At 40.5% G+C, this 27,524-nt stretch overlaps 1 protein-coding gene across 16 annotated transcripts in view; it reads right to left on the minus strand.

Annotated features, from left to right (window-relative positions):
* Positions 1-27,524, minus strand: part of mthfsd (methenyltetrahydrofolate synthetase domain containing) — a 57,109-nt gene that overhangs the window by 19,721 nt on the left and 9,864 nt on the right. Inside the window, exons 2-4 of one of the 16 annotated variants that reach the window (XM_055648900.1) lie at positions 22,908-23,027; positions 2,880-2,983; positions 1,622-1,735 (exon numbers count right to left, since the gene is read on the minus strand). In XM_055648900.1, coding sequence (XP_055504875.1) covers positions 1,622-1,735; positions 2,880-2,942 — 177 coding nt within the window. In that variant the 5' untranslated portion in view covers positions 2,943-2,983; positions 22,908-23,027. The other 15 variants (XM_055648903.1, XM_055648899.1, XM_055648889.1 and 12 more) reach the window with 15 other exon arrangements.

The following is a 27,524-nucleotide window of genomic DNA, read 5'->3' on the forward strand; positions in this document are numbered from 1 at the left end:
CTACATCCAATCTGTATATATATATTTTAATTTTGACACTAAAAAACTCCTTATATCCCAACTAACCCACCAGTTTAATATCTCCTTTTAGTACCCCTTTGCCAAAAACAATTGCCTCAACACTGCTCATTCAGGGCTTGGACTTTATGGGTGACTGGTTCCTCCTAGATAACGTATGCTGAACTATTCCATGAAGACCATGTCAGTGAATTATGAGAGGACTCTCCGCACAATACCTACACATGCACATGTAGTACCTTGGCATTAGGATGGATTAGACCTCTCAAGACAAAGCAAGAGCTCTTTTCAAGTATTTTGCAAGAATAAGTCCAAAATGAAAACAACCAGGACAAAAGATAGACACAAAGTGCTGGAGTAACTTTGCAATCCCACTGAGTTATGCCAGTACATGTCCGTGTCTATCTTGGTATAAACCAGCATCTGCAGTTCTTTGCTTCTACTTTTCAACAACTGGGATAAGTTCATTATGGGAGTAGTTTGGTGCTAAGGTAGGGTTGTGGTTAGGGCTGATGGTTGATGGGAAGAAGTTGTTTTTAATCCTGGAGGCAACTGTTCTCAGTCTCCTACACCTTCTTCCCGATGGTAGATGCAAGATGAGAGCGTGGCCAGGATGGTGTGGGTCTTTGATGATATAAGCTGCCTCAATGAGGCAGTGATTCCTGCAGATCCCTTCAATAGTGGATTCACTAATGATGGACCGGGCAATGTCGGCCACTTTCTGCAGCCTCCTTCATTCTTACGTGCTTGAATTACTGAATAAGCTGTGATGCAACCAGTCAGTATGCTCTGCACTATACACCTGTAGAGGTTTAATAAGAGTGTTTGGCATCATGCCTAATTTCTACAAACTGCTGAATAAGTAGAGGCCCTTCCAAATGTGCATGGTCCAGAATAGATCGTCAGAGATATCAACTTGAAGCCGCTGACTCGTCCCACCTCCATCTTGTCAATGAAGACAGATGCATTGTCCCTCATCTTTCCCTTCCTGAAATCAACAATCAGCTCCTTGGTCTGCATAATGTTGAGAAGGGGACTACCTTGTACCCACTCCAGGACTCGTGCAGTGAGTTTGATCTCTCCGCCTCAATAATTCCATCAGTAAAACTCTCGCTCTTTCACACTGGCTGTTTCCCATCTCTGCCACAATGGGTAGTTATTGCGCTATATTAATAGCTATTGTACAATGGGGCATCCATAGGTATTTATGCAAGTGGGTGGAACAGTGGTGCAGCGGGGCAGTACAGTGGCACAGTGGTAGAGTTACTGCCTTACAGCACCAGAGACTGAAGTTTGATCCTGTCTATGAGTGCTGTCTGTACAGAGTTTTATACATTCCCCCTGTGACCACATGGGTTATCTCCGGGTGCTCTGGTTTTCTCCTACACCACAAATATGTAGTTTTGTAGGCTAATTGGCTTCGGTAAAAATTGTAAATTTACCTAGTATGTAGGATAGTGCAAGTGTACGGGTTGATCGTTAGTCGGCACGGACTCGGCGGTCCACGCAATTTTCATGATAAATCTCTCTTCTGAACTAAAAATCTCTTTCCAATTCAGAAGCATTGGTTAAAACTGCTGTGTTTAAGTACTCGAGTTATTACCTGGAGAGCGGCTAAACGGACTCCCTCAAGTGGTTTGTCGGGATCCACCTTCACCTCTCTTGCCTTGATGTAACAATCTAGGTTTCTGATTTTATTACAGGCATCGTATGCACCCTGCAATGGCAACAAGAAACAAAAGACTTACTTCTAACACGAGCAAACGGACTTTTTCCTGAGGCTTGTCGGGATTTACTTTGACAATCAGTGCGTTTTTGAACTCTCGGAGACTTGGTAAATTTTCTGCAGCCTGAGCAGCCCCCTGTTTCCAGAAGATATGACGAATTACAATTAACAACAACCGGAAACATGGATGCTTTATTATATCTCCCACATTTTCAACTCTTTGTGCTCCCTTACAGTACATTAACCTTTTTACCCACATAAATCTCCTATCCCATTACATGCTACAAAATCTGGGTTAGGTTTCAGTGCGGTATTGTGAACACCAAGGTTGCAGCAATAAAACTGGAGCACACAGGAACCGAACTTTTCCATTTGCAACAAGCAATGTTTTTATTATATTCATTTATTTCATTTAATATTTCATTTAATATTACTCGAATAAGAACACTTAGGACAAGTTGGGAGGACCTGTTTCCATGCTGTATAACTCAGTTACATATTGTCATCAGATTCATGTCTGCAGAAGGGCGGCGACACAAAACGTCACCTATTCCTTTTCTCCAGAGATGCTGACTAACCTGCTGAGTTACTCCAGCATTTTGTGTCCCCCATTGTCAGAGTGAGGCCACACATAGGTGGCCTCACTGGAGCAACAGCACCTCAATATAAATTTTACTTGGGCAGCTTCCAACCTAGAGGTATGAATATTAATTTCTCAAATTTCAATACACACGTGCATTCCCTAACCAGATCCACTGTCTGCATCCTTGTACCCCTGTCATTAACACATCTTCCCCAGCCAACAATGGGTCATTATGGACTCCACCTCTCCTGAGGTCAACTGCTGCTGGCCAGATTTGTTCTGGCCTTGTCTCAGCTTCAGTCATCCCGCTCCCCCCTCCCCCAACCTTTATCTTTCAGTCTGATGGAGGACACGTTCCAACCCGAAACATCACCGATTCCTTTTCTCCAGGGATGCTGCCTGACCCACTGAGTTATTCCAGCATTTTGTGAACATTGTAGATTCACATCCAGTCTGTTCAAATTACTGAGCACATCTAATGCAGCTTTGGCCCAGTCAGAATTGTCTGTCTTGAATCTAAAGAGAGAACCGGAACTTCAACCTGTGCGTTACCTTGAAATTAGGAATTCTGTGATGAACTGGTCTTGGGAAGTTTGCCAAGTTGTTTTTCTCCATATAATCCCAAATTTTCTGACGAATGTCCCCTTTAGTAACACCTGGGGGTGAAAGTTAAAAAAAACCCATCATGATCCATGATATTATACCGAATTTACAATGGAATTATGTTTTTATTACGTTTTTAATTTTTTAGTCAATTGCACCAACATAATAATCAAAAAGTGTTCCCTGCAGAACTCGTATACATTCATTCAGAGGAGAGATGGAAGGTCAAAATTGGCAACAGAACAATTACATCCTAAATAACTTATTATCTGCTTGAAAATTGAACTTTAATTATTTATCTTTATTTCTGAAACTGGTATTTTTTAACTAGCAAATGAAAGCCAATCAGACTATAACTAATGCAGTTTGTTAAACATAATGGAAATCTTGTACATTTTCTTACGTTAGAAATTAAATATCCTTCATTGCCTACAGCATGGATTATTTTCCTGTTCCTGGATGTGACAATTGGACACTTATATATTTACGTGATCAATGCTCTTTTCCTGCATCATTTCCTCCACAACGATATTTCTGAATTGTTTTTGAAATGCTTTTCATCACACATTTAATACAAGACAAATGAATGCTGTTAACAGGCTGCAAGTCACAGGCAAAACTTTCAAACCACAACAACATATACCTCCAGCTGTGTAGGAGAGAACAGCAGATGCTGGTTTAAATCATATACACAAAATGCTGGAGTAACTCAGCTGGATAGGCAGCATCTCTGGAGAGAAGGATCTCGACACAAAACCCATTCCTTCTCTCCAGAGATGCTGCCTGTCCGGCTAAGTTACCATCATTTTGTGACATACATCCAGTCTAATCATCTACAACTCACACCCTTTGATAGAATATGTTGGTTTTAACCAAGTTAAGGCTCATGTCCATAAGTCATAGAAGCAGAATTCGGCCGTTCGGCTCATCTCCAGTGGGAGGGACAAAGTATAAAGGGGATGTTCGAGGCAAGTTTTTTGTCTACACAGGGTGGTCGGTGACTGCAACACGCTGCCAGAGGCAGTGTAGAGGCAGATACGGCAGTGACATTTAAGTGGCCATTTTAAAGCCAGCAGAATAGCAACTCCAGATAATACATGGTTATTTAAGACGTTCATGTTGGTTTGAAAGAAAAATAAGCTCATCAGGCAAAGTCAACAAAGTCTTGTAGAATTATTTTATTGTCCTTTGAAGTAATATGTATTTGGGGATAAACAAGAACTAATGGATAAAGTATACTTGGATTTCCCCGTCATTTGGTATACTGCCGTATCAATATCATTGTGCATGAATTAACGTATTGGTGTCGATGGAAGATGGGCTGGTTAATGGGAACAGACAGTGGGAATGGGCCCTAACGCAGGAAGCTCAACACATGTTCTTGTACAGCATCCCTTTCCACCATCCATAGACCTGAACAGTCCTGTCAGGTGAAGGAAAATGAATCCCTTGCAATTCTTTCAAGCTAACGCACTGTTATCAGTGCTCGCGATATGGTCTCTACAATGGAGAAAGTAAATGCAGCTTGAATTGACAATTTTCAAAGTGCCGATGTGCAGTCCATGAACCTCTTGCTGTCTATCATTTTGATTCTCCATCCCACTCCCTCTGTCACCCATTGAAGAGTTGAGGTGATTTGTTTTTCCTTTAAAGGTCAGGAGCCTTTGCAAACCCCTTCCTCAGTGGGCAGTAGAAGCAGTCACAAATATCTTAACACTTATATTTACACAGAGGGTGGTGAGTGGCTGGAACACGCTGCCAGGGGGTGTTAGTTGAAGTAGATGTTAATAGCATTTAAAAGACCTTTAGATAGAAATACAGGGAATTGAGGGTTATTGTTATGTGCAGGTATGTATGTAGTGGTTCATACATACATGTTCTTGTGGTGTACTGTTCTATTTTTTATTTAAGGCAGAGGTGAGTAGATTTGTGATAAACAAGGAGATGAAGGTTATCCTGTATAGACAACAGTGAGATTAAATCATGAACCATTTAAATAGTACAGCAAGCTTAAAGATCTGAGTGATCTACTCCTGCTCCTAATTCACAGTTTGCAGGATCCTTAACTCTAAAGCAGCTCTTTCCTATATTGGATCTTAGTATTCTCGATCTTTAGATACTTCGATTACTCCATTTGCACATCTGGGAGTCTTCATTTTATCAATACGTGTGGTGAAAACTTCTATTTAAATCTTCCAAATCAATGAAACCCATTTATTAACTTTTTCAGCATTCCAAACTGTTTAAGCAAGATTTATTGCGGTGAATTGTTCAAAGTAGTTCTTAGTAAGCAAGATGTATTAACTCAGATGCTTGTCTGCAATAAGCAGCCATAATTCCTGTATTTAAAACCTGCACTATGCAGACAATGCTTTGATTTGCCATTAATATGCAGCACTTTTATTGCTGTACATAAATATTTTAAAGTATCGTATTGCTCAACACAGCTATCGTACATCAAGAAAACAAAACAGAACAAATGAGGCAGAAGACATGTCTGACTTTAATAAGGTTGCATTCTTAAGACCATGCCTCATAAAAACAGGGTTATCTTTAAAAAAACTCTGCTGGCAGGTAAAATCTTTTGCTCATTTCTGATATCCAGTGTTTACAACTCAACGTAAACTCACCAATGTCTCAAAAAGACAGTTTACCATTACCCCATTGTTGGCTGAGTATACCTTGTAACCGTGCTGTAAAATAGCAAAGTTCAAAAGGCAACTTGTTTTATAACTGAAAGACAAAAATAAATGTAGGCCCATGAACACAGAGCAGGAGATTTTTCCGGGTGTAAATGGTGAGAAACTAATTTGAATAGTCTTCACAGACTGGTAAAATTGCCCTGACTGTGTATAGTGAATGCAAAGAATCTCTTTCCGTGCAGCATCTTACAATTAATTCAATCATTCAGAGAGCTTGAATGTCTAAACCCCAGGTTGTTCCATACTTATTTTAAGCTTCATTTTGGGCTTTATGCTTGAACTTTTACTTTCAATTAGCAAGCCTAAGTTTTGGCTTAGACATTGGGTCAGAGTTCAGTAACCTTGTTGCTATTTTATAAAATATTGCTGGCAAATGGCAGTGCGGACCAACAGAGGTCAATGTGTCCAAGAGGAGACTAACGGTATCAGAACGGCATGCCTAGGCCATCGGGGGACCGCAAAGACAGCCTAGAAGGTCAGCTATGGGAACGGACATGCCGGCTCCGGCCAGGCCGGAATTCCAGAGCCACAGCCATAGGGGCAAATTCTTACTGCCGATCATCCACACAACTCCCGATGAGGTTGAGATTGGCCGTCTCACCCAGCCTAGGTGCTACATTTTCAGGTGGACATCTGGAGGCGGGAGTGATTTCAAGTGTGCTCTCATGATTTTGTCCAGTTAAAGGAGGTGCCAGATCACCAGTTGCCGAAAAATTGGAGGGTGGACGTACTCAAAAGAAATATCATTTATTTTTATATCTGGATTTTACCTAAACAAAGAGACAAGTAATTTAAACAGATTGATATAATAACCATTTCAAATTAAATAAAAATAGAAAATCCTGGAAAAACCTGGTGTGTCAGGCAGACAAAGAAATAAGAGCTCACATTCCAAATCAAATTGTCTCTACTTGAACTAAGAAACAGTGAAGAGACATTTAATTTATGTTTTTCAAATAGGTTGTTTTGTATCAGCTGCTGAAAAAAGTGTTTATCCTGCCTCTTTACTTAGTAGTTAAAATGATCTGCAGAATAGATATTATATAAAATGAGTTTAAAATTACAACCTGTTGATTCTCTGCATCTTTGATACTAGATCTTGAGATATTGCTTATGGATTGTATCCCTATTCTTCCCTTCCGAGAACACCCATAAACAAAATGGAAATTAGATTGCAACGATAACTAATTTTAACCATGCACAAAAAATAGCTTCAGAATATTTTTTAAAATTGCAAATATTATATTTCTGGCTTAAATTGCCACTGTGGTATTTAATTCAACTGAAGGAGTTGACAACAGCAATGTCACGCGTGTGGTGACGAGATGCATCTGTTGAAATAGATTTAAGCTATTTAAAATAGATTGTCCTCTTGCATTAAATAATATTGATGCTCTCAGTCACTCAACACAATTTGGCCAGAGGACAAAGTGAAGTTGTGAAAAAAAAATGGACTGGATAACGTTAACATGTGGGTGGCTCGTCTGCAGAGAAGTGTTGGTTAGCTTCAGGTTTAGGTTTATTATTGTCACAGGCACCAAGGTACAGTGAAAAGCTTTGTTTTGCATGGTATCCAAACAGATCATACCATACATAGATACATCCATTCAGCTCAAACTCAAGTACAATAGATGGAGCAAAGGTGAAGATACAGTGTGCAAAATATAGTTCTCAGCATTATAGCACATCAATTCCTCAGACAAAGTTCAATGTCCTCAATGGGATAGAGGTGAATTGAACATCTAGTTCCTCGCCTAGCTTATCAAAAGAAGTGCACTGAGATACATTGAACACAGAGTCCGTGCCGACCAACAATCACCCCGCATACTAACACTATCCTACACACTAGGGACAATTTTAAACTTACAGAAGCCAATTAATCTGCAAAAACCTTGACGTCTTTGGAGTGCGAGAGGAAATGAGAGCACCCAGAGAAAACCCAAGTGGGCACAGGGAGAACTTACAAACTCCATACAGACAGCACCCTAAACCCCTCCTACGGTACGAGTTCATTCCAAGAGTTCTCCTGAGTTTGCCCTGATTCGAACTCGAAGATATACGGTAATGGCCACTCGTCGGTACTCAGGGCTCTCGTGGACATTTCTCATCATGTTGAAAAATCTTCACAAGTCATCCCGAGTACCTGCCGTTAGTGCTAAGAGACGTCCCCGAGCTCCGACGTACCCGCTACGTTCATTCTCCGTGCATGCGACAAATTTGATTTTTTTTATAACTCGGGAGAGCTCTTGGAATGAACTCGCACCGTGGGACAGGGCTATTAGTCAGGATCAAACCCGGGTCTCTGGAGCTGTAAGGCAGCAACTCTAACGTTGAGCCACTGTGCCACCCTCAGTAAGAGGAATCAAAAAGCATCCTGCTATTTAAATGGAGTACAGAGGGATCTAGGTGTTTTTGCGTATGAGACACAAAACACCATCATGCAGATGCAGTAATTGGGAATCATGTTGACACTTATTGCAAAGGGTTGGAATTGAAAAATAAGATATTAGCAGTGTGATACATGTGATTGGCCAAACTATGGAACTAACAGATTTTAAGCCTAGTTTAAAAATCACTGATTCTACCCACACTCCAGTTTAAAATAGTAAGATAGGAGAATTCCTGCTAGCTGGGATTGTGGATGATGTTTGTTTTAATTAGGCATTTATTGGCAAGTTTTTTTAATTTCAAAAGCAATGTTTATTATGCTGTTTCGTAATAAAAACCATTAAACCAGGAGATGGTTCAGTGTACACAAAAAAGCTGGAGAAACTCAGCGGGTGCAGCAGCATCTATGGAGCGAAGGAAATAGGCAACGTTTCGGGCCGAAACCCTTCTTCAGATGGTTCAGTGTACTTGGTTTCAGTAGTTTCAAACAGTGAATGCAATAATTTAAGTAAAATTGCTCAAAGCATTTTGACAAATTGATTCACTGATATTATTGATATTGCTATATATTAACATCCACTTTAAAGATATTGCTAAAACTGCACCAGTTATTATTAATATGATTTTAATTGATATAAAAATAAGCAATGTTATACAGCTGTGGGCACTGATACAGGTTAAATTTCAAGCTTGCTTTTGCAAATATATTTTTAGTGTAAATTTGAACAAAAACGATGTAATGGTACAGGTAAGTGCAATTTGCGCACATTTTCTGAACTATGATGAAAAGCCAATGTGCAATGGTCCATGGCTTATTTATTGAACCCTTGTAATAAAATAACACAACAAACTTCACAGGAGTCAAATCTGGCAAGGATTCACACAGTGCCCTGCAATGGAGATACTGGGGCACTGTTATGGGGACTATCTTAATGGAGATGAGGAGGGGGGAGAGATATGCAGAGAAATAATCCCAGAAATTGGAACACAAACAGCCAAATGGCACATCTGCCAATTTGGAAACTATAAGTAAAAGCAATGGCTCAGAAGAGAATAACTGTGGAATATTGCAAGAATAAGTGTTACTTTAAGGTTGAAGGCCCCTATTATCTCAAATATTTGTACAATTGTTGCAACGTTGTTGCACCACACTTGCTGCTGATGTTATAATCCTAATATTCAAATAAACAAACGTTTCTCTGTTCTACTAACGCTGACTGGTGATATACTATACACATCATTGGAGATCCTCAAACTATCTTTAATTGAATTTTATCTTGAACTAAACATTATTCCTTTTATCATCTCTCTGTGCACTGTGGATGGCTTGATTACAATCATGTATTGTCTTTCTGCTGGCTGGATAGCAAGCAACAAAATCTTTTCACTGTACCTCGCTACATGTGACAATAAACTAAACTAAACCCATGAAACGCAACAGGACCAGAAGACATGCGAGAGTTTAACAAAGTGCTTGTGCAAACTCCATTTAACCCAGGATATGTTAAAAATGACCGAGGCTCTGGAAATCTATCAGCAAATTAACAATAACAATAAAGATTAACAAGACCCTATGTGTATAGGGGGGTTGCACGTAAGGTCACCGGGTCATAGGGCTTGACACACGGAGCCTCTCAATCCATCTGGAGGACATCGCAGCTTCTGGTATATGTTGTTAATGCACAAAATGAGTACTTTCCTACCTGTTAAAAAACGCCAAAATGGTGAATTTTGCGCTGTAAAAAATTGCGGAAGTCAGGGTAAGCGTGAGAAATATGTACCCAACTTCAGAATTCCAAAAGTGAAGCGAAATGAAGGTAAAGAGAAGCGAGAGCTGAAGGGACAACAACAGCTAAAGTGTTTGGTGAACATTGACTGTGCAGATATCAAAATTGAAAATATTGGGAATTATCGCGTTTGCTCACTCATCAACTAAGGCATTATCTGTGTTTTTTCTTGATTCCTTTGGTATCTAAAAACTCTCAGAAGTGATAAACCTGGCTGTAAAAAAGGAAAACACTTCTGAAGCTAAATTTATCATTAAAAAAATCTCCAGACTTAGGAGTGGTGTGTGGAAAAGTAAGTTTTCTATCATTATGCAATTGAGGTGTATATTTTGGCAAATAATAAAATGTCTTGTCACCTTAAACATCCACTCCCTTTCAATAGGATATTGTCAATTTGCTGAGGTTGATTATGTCCAATTAACAGCTAACAATTATGCCATTCCTTGGTTTGCATCTGAGTAAAATGTAATTCAAAACCCATGTATGGTTTGCGATTTTTTTTAAATGATAAATTTTGCTTCAGAGGCGTTTTCTTTTTGTTAGTAAAAACCCATTTGAGAACCATGGACGATTTTAAAATGTTACAGCCAGATTTATCACTTCTGAAACTTTTTAGATGCCAAATGAATCAAGAAAAAACACAAATAATGCCTTATTGTTGATGAAATGCAGTGAGCAAACGACTAATGTTCGCCAAGCACTTCAGCTCTCGCTTTTATCTACCGTCATTTCTCCTCACATTTGGAATTCGGAAGTAGGATAAATGTCTTTCACACTTATCCCGATTTCTGTAATTATTTAGTGCAAAAATTGACCATTTCGGTGGGTTTTAACGGGCCCGCTACGCTGGAAACAATGGTCAGTGCTTACCTGCAGTTCATCGCGTGTACTCCAGTTGGCGTAGCGTGGCAACAGTACGGGTCATGGGTCGTGACCCGACTGCCGTGCAACCTCCCTATATCTGTCATTGTGCCTACAGGTGTGTTCAGATCTATCCATAATCGGGAGTGGAGGGTTAGAATTATATACAGAGCCATGTGTTTTTACATAGAGCCCATAGAGGGAGTACAGTAAAGGTTCACCAGACTGATTCTTGGGATGTCAGGACTTTTATATGAAGAAAGACTGGATAGACTTGGCTTGTACTCGTTGGAGTTTAGAAGGTTGAGGGGGGATCTTATAGAAACTTACACAATTCTTAAGGGGTTGGACAGGCTAGATGCAGGAAGATTGTTCCCAATGTTGGGGAAGTCCAGAACAAGGGGTCACAGTTTAAGGATAAGGGGGAAATCTTTTAGGACTGAGATGAGAAAAACATTTTTTACAGAGTGGTGAATCTCTGGAATTCTCTGCCACAGAATGGAGTTGAGGCCAGTTCATTGGCTATATTTAAGAGGGAGTTAGATGTGGCACTTGCGGCTAAAGGGATCAGGGGGTATGGAGAGAAAGCAGATACAAGATACCGAGTTGGATGATCAGCCCTGATCATATTGAATGGCGGTGCAGGCTCGAAGGGCCGAATGGCCTACTCCTGCACCTATTTTCGATGTTTCTATGTAATCCTGCTTTTAAACAATCTGGGCCAGTGCAATGGAAAGGGTTCTAAATGAGAAGGGCCTCTGATTATTTGCAAAATGGGAAACAGAACCAGTGTTTTGTTGGTAATTGTTACAATTCCCGAGGATAAACATACGGACGTTGTTCAAGCTCCGACCCACGGCTGTTCGTACCGGGCTGTAACTTGATTGCAGGCTCCATGGCTCTGGGACCTGTGGCAGCCGTGGGAGCACCCGTGCGGCTGCAATAGCGCAGGACTCCGTGCTCTTGGACTGGGACCGGGAGGGACTGGGTCGGCTGAAGAGAGAGGCGGTCACACAGCAGCCGTGGCCCGAGGAGGGAAGGAAGCAATGGGGAGGGGAAAACCGGTGGCAACCTCCGGCTCCTCCTCCTCCTCTATAGCGCAGCCGGGAGCCAAATGTTTGGCCGGGAGCCACGGCTGGCTGCAAAGATACTAGAGGAGCTAGTATATTTGGTTTGCTGCCCGTCCCACCGTCTCACTTCCTCGCTGCAAGGCAGCCCGACCCCGCAAAAACCGCACGTCTCCCACACAATACCAACCCTTGCAAGCGCAGCCGCCAAACACTAACCCCCCTCTTCACCGTATCAGAAGCCAGGCAGGCATTTTATTAAATGTTCACAGACCAGTTACAGTGCAATGGTTAACCAGATCTCTTTACGATGTTGGATAAAACACGACCTCTCCCCCCTCTTAGATTGCAAACCCGCCATCCTCTCCAAGTATGGCTTTTGTGTGACGCTTTTACGTGCCAAGAGCTGCCTTAATAGGGTCAGACCCGCCCCTTAATCACCCTATTTACAGCTACATAACGTGTGCCCCTTCCATATATGTAAGACTCATATTCCTGTGCATAACACTGATTGATTGTGAGTAGGAAGGAACTGCAGATACTGGTTTAAACCAAACTGTCAGAAGAAGGGTCTCGTCCCGAAACGTCACCCATTCCTTCGCTTCAGAGGTGCTGCCTGTCCCGCTGAGTTATTCCAGCTTTTCATGTCTGATTGATTATGAGTTGCTCCCCCCAAATGCCCATAAGACCATCCTTTCTCAGACAGTTAGTAATGGACAGTAAATGGCTACTAATGGCAGTGTTATCTAAAGGCAGGCTTTAAAAAAAAAGACCTCTAGCCATAACTCATCCTGGTGGATTTTCCCAAATAGAGTCATAGAGTTGTAGTCATACAGTGTGGGAATAGGCCTTTTGGCCCAACTTGCCCATACCAACCAACATGTCCCATCTGCACAAGCCCCACCTGCCTGCATTTTGCCCATAACCCTCTAAACCTGTCCTATCCATGTACCTGTCTAAATGTTAAATGTTGCTATAGTACCTGCCTCAACTACCTCCTCTGGTATCTCGGTACCCATCTCCATTTGTGGGCGGGTATGCATCATTGGCCTATATTGTGGAATTACCCTCGGGTTCCTATTAAATCTTTCCCCCCTCACCTTAAACCTGTCCTCTAAATCTGCATGCAAAACAAAAATATTGGGAATATTAGGATTGTGAGTTATGTTATTAAATTATTAAACTTCATTTTTCAGACTCAAGGTCCAGCCAAAGACGACATTACATAAAATACATTGCATATAAAAACACCATAAAATACATATAAAAGCTTAGTAAATTACTTATAAGAGCATCATAATTTATATACAAAAACACAATACATGACTTAAAATCCAGAATAAAAAGAAAGATCAGTGTCCTACAACGAGACAACTATAACAATGTCTCCACAACTGGGATTGGTAGCGTGTAGTGCTAAACCTTATGTTTGATAAGACCAAGATAATTACATGTCATAGTCATTAATCCTGCAAATAAATGTATACACATGATTTCTTAGGATAGCTTCTAAAGTACTGACTCCCGCAGCCACAAACATTTCACTAGCACTGATAAGACCAAGATAATTACGTGTTCAGAGTAATTAATCCTGCAAATAAATTTATACATATGATTTCTTAGGATAGCTTCTAAAGTACTGACTTCTGCAGCCACAAACATTTCACTAGCACTACACCATCTAGGTTTCCTTAGCAGTATTCTCATGGCATCAATATAAGCCACCTTTAGTCTCTGTAAACTTGTTTTTCTGTAGTTTGACCACAAGTGTGCAGTATAGAGTGGTGTACAATATGCTCTAAACAAAGACATCTTCACCACATCTGTACATGCATCAAACTTACGTAAGAGAATATTCGCCAATACATGCAGCATACGGCATTGCCTATAAATATCCGCATCATCTGTCATTTGTTCTGTAATAAAATGTCCAAGATATTTTACCTTATTACAGACACAAAGATTATTGTCAATTTAAAATCAGGAAATTTTAAACATTTATCCTCTTTGATTCTGCAGATCATAACAGTACTCTGTTATGATCTGCAGTCGCCTTCCAGAGGGAAGTGATTCAAAGGGTTTGTGGACAGGGTGAGAGGGGTCAGAGATGATCTTACCCGCTCGCTTCCTGACCCTTGCAGTGTACAATTCGTCAATGGAGGGAAGGTTGCAGCCAATAACCTTCTCAGCTGATCAGGCGATTCGCTGCAGCCTCCGGATGTCGTGCTTGGTGGCTGAGCCAAACCAGACCATGATGGAGAAGGTGAGGACAGACTCTACGATAGCCGTATAGAATTGGACCATCATTGCCTGTGGCAGATTGTGCTTCCTCAGCTGCCGCAGGAAGTACATCCTCTGTTCCTCCAATTTGACTTGGAGTCAATGGTGGCCCCCAATTTAAGGTCCTTGGAGATGATGGTTCCCAGGAACTTAAAAGACTCCACAGATGTGGTGTTGTTGATGGTGAGTGGGGTGAGGGGAGGGGGAGCTCTCCAAAAGTCTACAATTAGGTATGTTACAAAACCTACCTGAATCGTCATTGGGAATCTGCCCACAGCCATGTCCGCGATTTTGGCGCAGTTTGGAGGGGGCGGGTTTAAAACGCGATTTTTACTAGGCTGTTCTAATCGCAGATGTTCAGCCTAGTAAATCATTAACGAAAAATCGCTGCAAGACCCGGTCGCAAAAGGTATTATTAGTTTTATAGGCCTCGATAATATAGTTATAATAGTTTTAAAATTACTCTCTCATTCCGCAACCTCTCGCAGCCCCAGGGTTTTATAAAGCAAACAATTAAAGGTATGTACCTTATTTTTACATTAAATGGGGCATATATATAACCCTGTATATCAAGTTATCTATAGCGAGTAGTTCATTTTGGGCTTTTTATATCCCGCAGTATTTTTCTCGGCATTTGAGGGCACTAATCCAGCGCGATGTGAACGTTCTAAACCAGCGCGTTCACATGAACCCACTAGAAAGCCGATTTAAATGGGCATTTATTTACAGCAATTGAACACTAAATTCCTTCCATTTGGCCTATAAATTAATGTAAATTAGATATAAAAATCATGTTATATTGTGAATTATTTGTGAATAATCTTTGGACACTTAGGCTATTTAAAAATGTTAATCTTTCCTTAAGAAATGGGCTTTTGACTATCCAAGATCACAGCTTTTTGTAATGTCCATTGAAAATCAATAGGGAACAAGATGCTAATTTCCGAGTATGAAAATGGCCATAACTTTTTTAATACTTGAGATATGAAAATGAATTTGGTGTCAAATTAAACTTATTGTTATGCTTTATCTGATGGGATAAATTGCAGACTTGATTTTTAAAATCTCAAAATTTTGTAACATTGCTACTACAATCAATTCCACAATTCCTCAAATCAATATTATTTAATCATTCCTAAGTGGTTTAGCTTTCCTTAAATGATAAAGTCTCTTTAATTCTCTATCTCGCACCAACCCTGCCTTCTTGGCCTTTTGCACTGTTCCAGTGAAGTTCATCATATGCTCGAGGAACAGCCTCCAGCTTGGTACAATACAGGCACCCAGTCTTAATGCTGAATTCAACAACTTCAGAGGGGAAAAGAGTTAATAGGAATCTGAGGGGTAACTTTTTCACACAAAGGGTGGTGGGTGTATGGAACAAGCTGCCAGAGGAGGTAGTTGAGGCTGGGACTATCCCAACGTTTAAGAAACAGTTAGACAGGTACATGGATAGGACAAGTTTGGAGGGATATGGACCAAACGTAGGCGGGTGGGACTAGTGTAGCTGGGACATGTTGGCTGGTGTGGGCAAGTTGGGTGGTAGGGCCTGTTTCCACACTGTACAGTCTATGACTATGAATCTATGACTATCTCCTTAAATGGATTGGTTTTGTTTCCCATATTTAGCATACATTGCATCCTTCCGACGGTGATGATTTTAGATAATGGGCTTAAAAGCACTCGCGTTTCACCAGTGATTTGGCAGAGAGCTCCCAATAACATACCATCACAGATAGGCATATTCTGTACTTGCAGTTTCTGCAATAGCATATCAGACTTCTTGCTCCACTTGGATTCACTAACCTAATAGAGGATAGATTCCTGATCATATCAAACTGACAACAAGGCTGGCATGGATAAAGTTGGATCATTCACACATAAACCACCCATGGTTGTTGTATCTGACTCAGCTGCATTCATTTGAACGGGCTCACTTCTCTTTTTTGAAAAGGTTCAACAAAACTCCATTGTTTGCCATTTTATTTTAATTGATATGAATACTTCCAATGAATTTGCTCCAGATAATATTTATTTTTTAATTATTTTAGTTATTTTTGAGTATTATTTTAAAGTTATTTTCAACTACTTTAATTATTTTTAATTTTCTCTAATGGCAGGGAATGATTAGAAACAGTAATAACTTGCCTTTGACAGCTAGTTCCCATTCCTTTCCACATCAGTTGCTCAGGATCCTAATTCATCTGACATTCAAAAGCATCAATTATTAGAGCAGATTTAGCCCATCAAGTCTACTCCGCCATTCAATCATGGCTGAAGATAGATACAAAAAGCTGGAATAACTCAGCAGGACAGGCAGCATCTCTAGAGAGAAGGAATGGATGAGGTTTCGAGTCGAGAACCTTCTTCTCTCCAGAGATGCTGCCTGACCCGCTGAGTTACTCCAGCCTTTTGTGTCTATCTTCGGTCTAAACCAGCATCTGCAGTTCATTCTTACACATTCAATAATGGCCAATCTGTCTTTCCCTCTCAACCCCATTCTCTTGCCTTCTCCCCAAAACCCCTGATGCCCTTACTAATTAAGTCTGTCAATCCCCACCTTAAAAATACCCAACCTGCAATGCCTTGTAAAAGACATTCTACAAGTTCAATGTCCTTCGATCCCAATGTCACACACATGTACACATGGGGCGGGTATGCATGTACACATAGGGTGGGTATGCATGTACACATAGGGCGGGTATGCATGTACACATAGGGCGGGTATGCATCACTGGCCTAGATTGTGCATTAATAAAAGTGGGACACTCATTTCCATTTTGCAAAAATATTTGTCCATCCAAAGCAAAATTTTGTTAAACCTAAGTCATCACATCCATTTTTGCTGCCTCATGGTGAAAATAGAGAGAGTGTAGTAGTGGGCGACAAGGTGGCACAGCGGTAGAGTTGCTGCCTTACAGTGCCAGAGACCCAGGTTCAATCCTGACTACGGGTGCCATCTGTAAGGAGATTGTGCGTTATCCCTGTGATTGCTTTTTTCCAGATGCTCCGGTTTCCTCCCACACTCCAAAGATGTGCAGGTATGTAGATGTACTGGATTCAGTAAAAATTGTAAATAGTCCCTAGTGTGCAGGATAGTGTTAGTGTGTGGGAATCGCTGGTCAGTGCGGATTTGGTGGGTCGAAGGGCCAGGTTCCGCGCTGTATCTCTAAATTAAACTAAACTTCTGCAAACTTTCTTCACACTATCTCCACCGGTACCCCTCACGCCACTTTCCTCAACACCCGACAGACATTCACTCCCCCATTTACCCTCGTAGGAGGTGATATGGATACCTGACCCTTTCGCCATATAGTGAGGGCCACACTCACAGGCACAGCTGTGCTGAACTCTTTTCCAGTGCGGTGGTTTAACAGGAATTTCCACAGGCTTTGCGGTATTCAGAAACAGATGATTCCTAAATTGAGCAAATGTCACCAAATACTACACAGCAGAGGCCATTTCTCAGACATATGAGAAACAGACACTTTTTCATGTTTGTGTGGATAGAGTTGATGAGTCACACAAGATCAGCATTCCGAAGACTGAAGAATGTAATTAATTTGTACCACAGAAATAAGATAGATGATTTCAAGGCTTTACATCAAGCTGTTGTTCATCAAGTTAAATGAGGAAATGATTGAACTGGTTGATCCTGAAGTGCATGTGATGTAAAAGTTCAGCGCTGAGTGATACCGCTAAATTAAAAAACAATGGCAAGATAATTTTGAAAAGGAACATTAAAGAGTGATTTTCCTTACCTACTCATACCATGCCTAATGAAGTTAATTCGTATAAAGATAATAGTTGAAAACACATTTAACTAGTTGAAAAAAAGATGGAAACAATTAACCATAGAAATGTAATATGGTATGATTTGCATGCAATGTCTAATTGCTACCTGCTGCATTGTGTCTAATGTGAGGATATTAAGCTCCAGATTCTCACTCCACAATAATGAGCTGCAATTCCTTTTATACCCATGCATAAATGCTGTTGTAAAGAGGTGATGCCTGTGGTGGGAAATTGGGAAAGTTGTTGGTATTGGGAAATGTGATGCCATTTTAGGCACATTAGTTATTTGAGCAAATGTTACAAAACATGGTATTTTTTTGACAAGTATTTCAAAGTCAATTCGAAGACACAGAGCAACAATGAAGTGGATTAGGCTGTGCTGTCCACAGTATACTAAGTCATGAGTGGAGTCCACCTGAGGATGTCAAACCCCACTTACACTTTGTAACTGTAGGTAAGGACCACTCAAAGTGGATGTCAATTGGATATTTTCTATTTTAGATTTTAGGCTTACGACTTCAGAGATACAGAGCGGAACAGGCCATTCAGCCCATCGAGTCCGCGCCGACCAACGATCACTCCATACATGAACCTACACACACTAGGAACAATCTTTTTACAACTTAACAAAGCAAATTATCCTACAAACCTGTACATCTTTGTAGTGTGGGAGGAAACCAGAGCACCTGGAGAAAACCAACACGGAGAACGTACAAACTCCGTAAAGTCAGCACCCATAGTCAAGATCGAACGCAGGTCCCTGGCGTTGTAAGGCAGCAACTCTACCATCAAACAAACAATAATAGTGCAATAAGACAAACACACACATAGATTAATGTCGGTGTGTGTGTGTATGTAATATATATATATATATATATATTAACTTCTTTTTGTTTATTATATTGTTTACTGAGTATTATGTTTACACATTCTGTTGTGCTGCTGCAAAAATTTCATTGTTCTTTTTGGGACATATAACACTGTTGACTTGACAGTAGACTCTTGTCTCAGCAGCTTGTTTGAGATACTAGTTTGCATGAAACGGATTGCCATGTTGTTAGGAGTCTGAGCAGCTCAACACATGTACGTCTGCATTGCCACTTGGCTAACCTTGTCTTAAATTCCTCAAGGCAATGTTTAAGGCGCAATAGAAATAAATTAGGAACAAACAAAAAAAAGATTTTATCTATCTGCTTAAGTTACCAAACAATCTTCACAGATTTTCCAAGAATGGCATGCACACCACTACCATTTTAACCCGCTGTAATAAACAATTTACTGGTGAAATTATCCTAACATGTCGTCAGCATAGTTACCCCAATAGCAACAGCTGATTAAAATTAAGTAACATGTATCAATAACCATTTGAAAATAAGACTTTGATTTATCTAGAAGCTTTAATATTTGATTCAGAAAATCCCAACAGCTAAACTATCGTATAGAACATAGAACAGTATAGCATGGGAGCAGGTCCTTCTGCCCACAATGTCTATGCTCAACATGAAGCTCAGATAAGCTCATGTTATCTGCCTGCACGTGATCCACATATCTCCATACCGTATAGAGCCATCTGCTTATCGTAAAGCCTCTTAAATGCCACTGTCTTATCTGCCTCCACCAGCACCTCTGGAAGTGTCTTCCAGGCACCCACCATCCTCTGTGTATCCTTTAAATCACTGTTGCAGTGAAGGTAACATGGTTGTCAATTTCAACACAACTAATTCCCACATGTAACAATAAGGTAAAGAACAGAATCTTAGAAATATTGTTTTGTTAAATATTGTCCAAATCAAAAATAAAAGCTTGATTTCTCTCTATATAATGCTATCTTCAGAGCTTTTGCATCAACTTGTGAGGGTTCAATGTCACACAAAAGACAGCACCTCTGACAGTGTAAAATTCTCACTGTTGAATATTTTGACTCAGCCAAGAGTTTTGTCAACTAAGCCATATCTAATGCCCTTTCATGGGACTACCATATATATAGGGTCATATAGCATAGAAACATAGAAACATAGAAATAGAAATTAGGTGCAGGAATAGGCCATTCGGCCCTTCGAGCCTGCACCGCCATTCAATATGATCATGGCTGATCATCCAACTCAGTATCCCGTACCTGCCTTCTCTCCATACCCCCTAATCCCCTTAGCCACAAGGGCCACATCTAACTCCCTCTTAAATATAGCCAATGAACTGGCCTCAACTACCCTCTGTGGCATAGAGTTCCAGAGATTCACCACTCTCTGTGTGAAAAAAGTTCTTCTCATCTCGGTTTTAAAGGATTTCCCCCTTATCCTTAAGCTATGACCCCTTGTCCTGGACTTCCCTAACATCGGGAACAATCTTCCTGCATCTAGCCTGTCCAACCCCTTAAGAATTTTGTAAGTTTCTATAAGATCCCCTCTCAATCTCCTAAATTCTAGAGAGAAACGGGCCCTTTGATCCAACTCATCCATGCCCCATCTAAAATCATCCCATTTACCCACATTTGGTTCATTTCCCTCTAAACCTTTTCTATCCATTTGCCCGAGTGCCTTTTAAATGTTGTTATTGTACCTGCCTCGACTACCTGCTCTTGCAGCTTGTCCCATATTCCCACCACACTCAGAGTTACAAAGTTGCCTATTAAATCTTTCCACCCTCACCTTGATCCCATATCCTCTGGCTCTTGATTCCCTTACTCTGGGTAAGAGTCTCTTCACAGTCACATTATCAATTTCCTTCATGATTTCATACACTTCTACAAGATCACCCCCTTCACCTCTTGCACTCCAAGGAATAAATTCTTAGTTTGATCAAAACAGAAGTTTTGTTAGGATCAATTCATGTTATTAACAAATAATCCCATTTGTAAAGGTTGCTATTAAAAAGCATTTTCTACCTTTAAAATTAATGGGCTGGAATTATATTTTTGAGTTCCAGTAAGTTTCAGCTTTCATCGTAGAACTTGTTTTTCAGTGTTAAAATTAAACTTGGGATCACTACAATATATTCCAAGATATCTCAACTCCTTCAGCTAGCTGTGTGTTATATTTGGCTGCTAACTACAACAACTGATGTGCACATGCATTCTTTACCCATGGCAGACTTTCAAATGCCACAGAAAGTAACCGGATAAAAACTTTTTTTTGTTTAGGATCAATTTAATAGGGATTATTAATTGCAAACCATCCCATTTGTAAAGCCAATATGTTGATTCCAAAATCATTGTTCATGTTCTACCTTTAAATGTTAATGGGCTGGAATTATATTTTTGAGTTCCAGACGTTTCAGCTTTCATCGTACAGGCCTTGTTTTTCAGTGTCCAAAATTAAACTTGGATCACTATCCTACATATATTCCAATTTATCTCAGAAGACAATTCAGCTAGCTCTGTGTCTTTGTAATGTTGGCTGCTAACTACAACAACCAAGAGGTGCACACACATTCTTTACCCAAATGTACAAACTTTCAAATGACACACCCGAAAGTAACCCGGATAAAACTAATGTCAAGTTGTTTATCCCAAACTGCATGAGATTTAACATTGGCATTATCTAATTGCTAAACACAAAGAAAGAAGAAATGCAAGCCAATATGTTGACTTCCAAAATCATTGTTCATTTAATAACTAGTTTCATGTTAATTTTTACTGCTTCAGTATACTGTAGACTTTAGACGAGAGATACTGCATGGAAACAGGCCCTTCGGCCCACTGAGTCCACGCCGACCAGTGATCACCCCATACATTAACACCATCCTACAGACTAAGGACAATTTACAATTTTTCAGAAGACAACTAACCTACAAACCTCTATGTCTTTGTAATGTTGGAGGAAACCAGATACCCAGAGGAAACCCACACAGTCACAGGGAAAATGTACAAACTCTGTATAGACAGCACCCGTAGTCAGGATCGAACCCGGATCTTTGGATCTGTAAGGCAGCAACTCTACTGCTGTACCACTGTGCCTCCCAAACTGCAATATTAGATGGAACATTGTGCATAAATTTGACTAGTGGGGGAATATGCTTCACATGAAGAAATAGTGCACACATTTGATTAAATAACTCAGTATTTTTTTTAATAACCGAACCATATGGGTAACATACTGCAAATCAGTCTTTTCAACTCTGCACAAATAAGGAATTGCAGATGGTTTACAAAGAAGGACACAAAGTGCTGGAGTAACTCAGCGGGTTAGACACCTTCCCTAGAAAACACGGATAGGTGATGTTTCCGGTTAGGTCTGTAGAAGCGTCCCGACCTGAAACGTCACCTTTTCAAATTTGTAATTTGATTATCTGCTTTCATCATTATCAGAATTTTTATTCATTTTATTTATTATTGCGATATGGCATTATAGGCTCCAGCAACATATACTTCCATCCCAAGTTAATATTTAAGGTAGTTAACAGCATGGAGTTATAGACAGAGCAAACCAGTAGGGGAAGCCAATTTCATTTACTTTACAGTAAATTAAATGCCACCTCTAGAATTTTAATTCAAGAATTATTTCAATTGATGAAATTAAATTTCCTAGCTGCTATCTTGGAAATAAAACTTGCATTTCTGGATCATTCATTCACAATTTTAGAACTTGTATATTCGCTAGGACATGACTTCAGGATTAAGGGACAGAATTTAGGGGTAATTGAGGGGGAACTTTTTACTCTGGTAGCGTGAGCTTCAGAAGTGGTGGAGGCAGGTTCATTGGTATCATTTAAAAATAAATTGGATAGGCATATGGATGAGAAGGGAATGGAATGGTATGAAGTGAGGCATGGAAAGGGTTGTTCGGCACGGACTTGTAGGGCAGATGGCTTTCTCCTAATTGTTATATGGTTTATATGGTTAATGGTTTAAATGCCAAATACTAGAAGGCGTATCTTTAAGGTGAGAAGGGGAAAGTTTAAAGAAGATTGGCGGTATATGTTATTTTTACACAGAGAGTGGTGGGAGTCTGGAACATGTTGCCAGGTTTGGAAGTGGAAGATGTGATAGTGACGTGTAAGAGGCTTCGGCCCACAGTCCATGCTGACCTGCGATCACCAGTTCACACTAGTACTATGTTATCCACTCACAAAGGGCAATTTACAGAAGCATATTAATTTACAAACCTGCCCGATTTGGAATAGGGGTGGAACCTGGAGCACCCGGATAAAATCCATGCGGTCACATGGGTGAAGGCAGCAAATCTCTCGCTGCATCACTGTGCCGCTCTTTATGTCTTCATGTTACTATAAGAAGAGTAAACATATTTAATGAATAATCACATGTCCTAATCACAGAAGAATTTGCTAGATTCAGTAAATTTATCCCTCCCATATTAAACCAAATTTGCACATAAGCTGATACTTTGCATTAGGGGGGGACCTGGCGCGGGTGTAACTTTGTAACTTTGTAAGCGCCCTTTATGGGCGACTATTTGCATATCTTGAGTGTGCAAGCAAAGAATTTCAATGTGACCTGTCACATGTGATAATAAAGTATTCAATTCAATGCTTAGAAACTCTCATTTATCAGGTTATTCAGTTTTCTAGAGCTGAAAGTGTTGCTTTCTACAAGAAGCTTTACTTTGCAATGGGTGGGGGGAAGCGAGGGGTGGTGAACTTTGTGAATGAGCCTTCAGAAGAATGTTTGACAGCTTGTTTTAACATTAAACCATCCTGGCAGGGTATGCAAGGGGAAAGAAAGGAACAGCTCTAACCACAGAAGAATGTTCTTGTACATCTTGTTATATTTTGTTTCAACAATTTGTCAGTCAATCTGACAACAAATGCTTGGATAGGGACCAAAACCACTGAAATCAAGTCAAAATATTCCGTATGAATATTATGTATGGTAGGCAGATCTATTGAATTAGTAACTATCTAAATTCACAAATAGTTTGGCATCTTTTATAAGGTCATTTTTGAAGATCAATCTTTACTAAGTGACTTGGATAATACGCAATGTTTCCAGTTATTGCGATCATATAACATCAGTTTCCAAATGGCACTAAACGAAAATGTAGTAAGCAGGGCCGGCCTTAAGCCGATTGAACCAATTGCTCCCAATTGGGCCCCGTGCCTAAGTGGGCCCCGTGGCAGAGGAATCTACTCTCAGCTCAGGTAGTAAGCAGTGAAGAAGATAGTAACTAAGCATAGATAAAATGCTGGGATTCAAGCAGAAGCCTCCACGTGGCACACCCCGGGCAATGCTGACGACAGAAACTGTACCAGAGTGACTGACTGAAGTAGCCAATTCTGCAACCAGCGACCGTCAACCATCAATGACCAACCGGAAAGACATGATATAGAAGATGGCCGGACATGAGGAAGAAGATAGATAAAATGCTGAATGTAGATGGATTTGTCGGATAATTTTTTCCTGTGCTTTTTTTGTTTGCTTTTTTTATTACAGGGATTTGACACATTTGCCCAGAAACAGTGAGATGTGTCTCATTGTTTACACTTACCACTGAGCTGCGTAGACATCACACTTGGCTTGTCCCCAGAACGCAAAGGTTCCTGAAAGGTGAACCAAGATGCTTTCCTTCCACCCCATCAGCCATCGCAATACAACACATAATCCTCCGAAATTTCCGCCACCTCCAACGGGATCCCACCACTAGCCACATTTTCCCATCTCCACCCCCTTCCATCTTCCGCAGAGAACATTCCCTCCGCAACTCCCTGGTTAACTCCTCTCTTCCCACCCAAACCACCCCCTCCCCAGGTACCTTCCCTTGCAACCGTAGAGGATGCAACTCCTGTTGCTATACCTCCTTCCTCGACTCTGTCCAGGGACCCTGACAGTCCTTTCAGGTTAGGCATAGGTTCACTTGCACCTCCTCCAACTTCATCTACTGTATCCGTTGTTCAAGATGTGGACTCTTATACATCGGCGAGACCAAACGCAGACTGGGCGATCATTTCATGGAACACCTTCGCTCAACCCAGGTGAACCAACCTGATCTCCTGGTTCCTGGAAACTTTCATTCTCCTTCCCATTCTTACACAGACCTTTCTGTCCTCGGTCTCATCCATTGTCAGTGAGGCTAAATGCAAATTGGAGGAACAGCATCTCATATTTTGCTTGGGCAGCTTACAGTCCAGTGAATATTGATTTCTCTCACTTCAGGTAGCCTTTCTCTCTCTATCCCTCCTCCACCTAAGTCGCACTAGCTTCTCATTTCCATCCTACAAACAGTTTACAATGGCCTGTTTCCTTTATCATCATTACTTTTTTGCATCATTCATTCATTGTTCTTTATCTCTTCACATCACCATCTATATCTCTTGTTTCCCTTATCCCTAACCAGTCTGAAGAAAGGTCTCGACCCGAAACGTCACCCATTCCTTCTCTGCAGAGATGCTGCCGCTGAGTTACTCCAGCTTTTTATGTCTATCTAGAATGACAAGGTTGGATCTTGTGCATGTAACTGTTGTCAAGTAGAAAACCTGACTGTAAAATAACTAAAGGAAAATGACAGCTACCAAAGTCAGGTCAACACGGGCTTTGCTGGCTACATAAGCTGCTGCTTCTTGACATTCAAGTCTATTTTTAACAAAAGTGGTAAAAATTAATAACCTTTTAAAAGGTTTCTCTGTATATTATTACAAATGCTTCTATACTGAGACACTTCTGAGGAAATCATTGTGAGCAATGCTGCTCTGCACAATAAAAGTTTCTTTATGTAAATAAAATACTTTTGTTTGTTAGTTTAAATCATTGGCTGTCCTCCAATATCCTCGAAAGTGGATGACAACAAAATTCTGAAACATATGCCACAGAGATATCCAGGAAGGCTGAACACAACAAAATAATTATATCAGAGGAGGCAGAAGTTAGACGCATTGCAAAGTACTTTGTACTTCATTCCAAGGAGGTGCTCGGAAAAGGCCATAATGGAAGGCTTTTTCGGAGATGCTGAATGAATGGAGAAATTAATAAGTAAATTACAACTAGAAAGTTTAAATAACAAAATGAAAATTCAGGAATTACCCAACAGATCTGGAAGGCAACTGGAAGGCAAAGTTAACTTTTTATTTTAAGGGAACCATCCACTAGAGAGTAGTCCTTTGCTACCATCTATCTCATTGGAGACCCTCGGACTATCTTTAATCGGACACTATCTTACACTACACGTTATTCCCCTTATCCTGTATCTGTATATTGTGGATGGCTTGATTGTAATCATGTAATCTTTCCGCTGACTGGATAGCATGCAACAAAACGCTTTTCACTGTACCTTGACACATGTGGCAATAAACTAAACTAAATAATGTATGATTAGAACTGTTCTGGATGGTGTGTACATAGAAAATGTGGATTATTTTGTTATTAATTATGTAAAATTTATTAAGTCTTGAATAGCCTTCAAGATATGTGAATTTTTGGAAATATGTTTCATATGTTCGTATCCCTGCAATAAACAAGCAAATAAAAATAGCACAGGAAAAAATTATAATGCCCCAAGAATCTTCTTCTTATTGAGTCCACACACAAGATTAGAAGTTGTTCAGCCAATGCTGAACACATTTCTCGGCATCTGCATATAATGATGTCTGTCTTGTCACTTCTTGTGCTTCTTGTGCGTGGTGGTGGAAAGATTGGTGGAAACAGGGCCGCGACGTGACCGCGCTTTCCTTGATCCCGCCCCAAGAATAAAAATCAATAATCTTCAGAACCTTAGATAGACACAAAATGCTGGAGTAACTCAGTAGGACAAGCAGCATCTCTGGAGCGAAGGAATGGGTGATGTTTCAGGTCGAGACCCTTCTTCAGGCTCAGAGCCAGGGAAGAGGGATACTAGAGATATGGAGGGGTAAGGTGTGAAAACGATCATCATAACCCTTGTTCTGTTGCCCTTCCAACATTCATATCATCATTATTTTAATGATAGACACAATGCTGGAGTAACTCAACGAGACCGGCAGCATCTCTGGAGAGAAGGAATGGGTGATGTTTTGGGTCAAGACCCTTCTTCAGGCTGCCGTCTGGGGCGGAGGGAGATAGATAGATAAGGTAGTGTGATCAAGGAAATGTAGAATAGATCATTGTTAGCTGGGAGAAGGTAACAACAAAGCAAACAGAGATAAAATGTAGTTGGAGACAGTAAGACTAGTTGGAGAACTGGGGGGGGGGGGGGGGAAAGAGAGGAAAAGCGAGGGTTATTTGAAGGTAGAGAAGTCAATGTTCATACCGTTGGGGTGTAAGCTTCCCAAGCAAAATATGGGGTGTTGTTCCTCCAATTTGTGCTGGGCCTCATCTGACAATGGAGGAGGACCAGGACAGAAAAGTCAATGTGGGAATGGGAAGGGGAGTTAAAGTGTTTATCAACTGAGACATCAGGTAGGTTCAAGTGGACAGAACAGAGGTACGGTTCCACATCATCATTAATTTATTTAGGTGTAAAATTATTTTATTTAAGTGTAAAGTCCATTGTGATTAGACTATACATGAATGAACTGAAAAAAAACCCCATAAATGGCAGTGGAACTGATAGAATTAATAGAGGGAAACTGTTCACATTGTTTAGGAATAAAAAGTCAGGTCTACCCAACTGAAAAATGCAGATACTGGAAATCTATATTACTAAATCTCTGATCTTGACCGCTTTTAGCCGACTGTGCTGCGATTTCCGAGAGAACGCCGCCACCTATGGCCGTCATTTTTGGCCACCTCGCTCAGAGCCCCCCTCCGCCGTATGAGTGCGGAGGATTTTTTCCGTCGATGAAAAGTGAGAGAGA

Source organism: Leucoraja erinacea, chromosome 17, assembly GCF_028641065.1.
Source record: "Leucoraja erinacea ecotype New England chromosome 17, Leri_hhj_1, whole genome shotgun sequence".
Classification (NCBI taxonomy): domain Eukaryota; kingdom Metazoa; phylum Chordata; class Chondrichthyes; order Rajiformes; family Rajidae; genus Leucoraja; species Leucoraja erinaceus.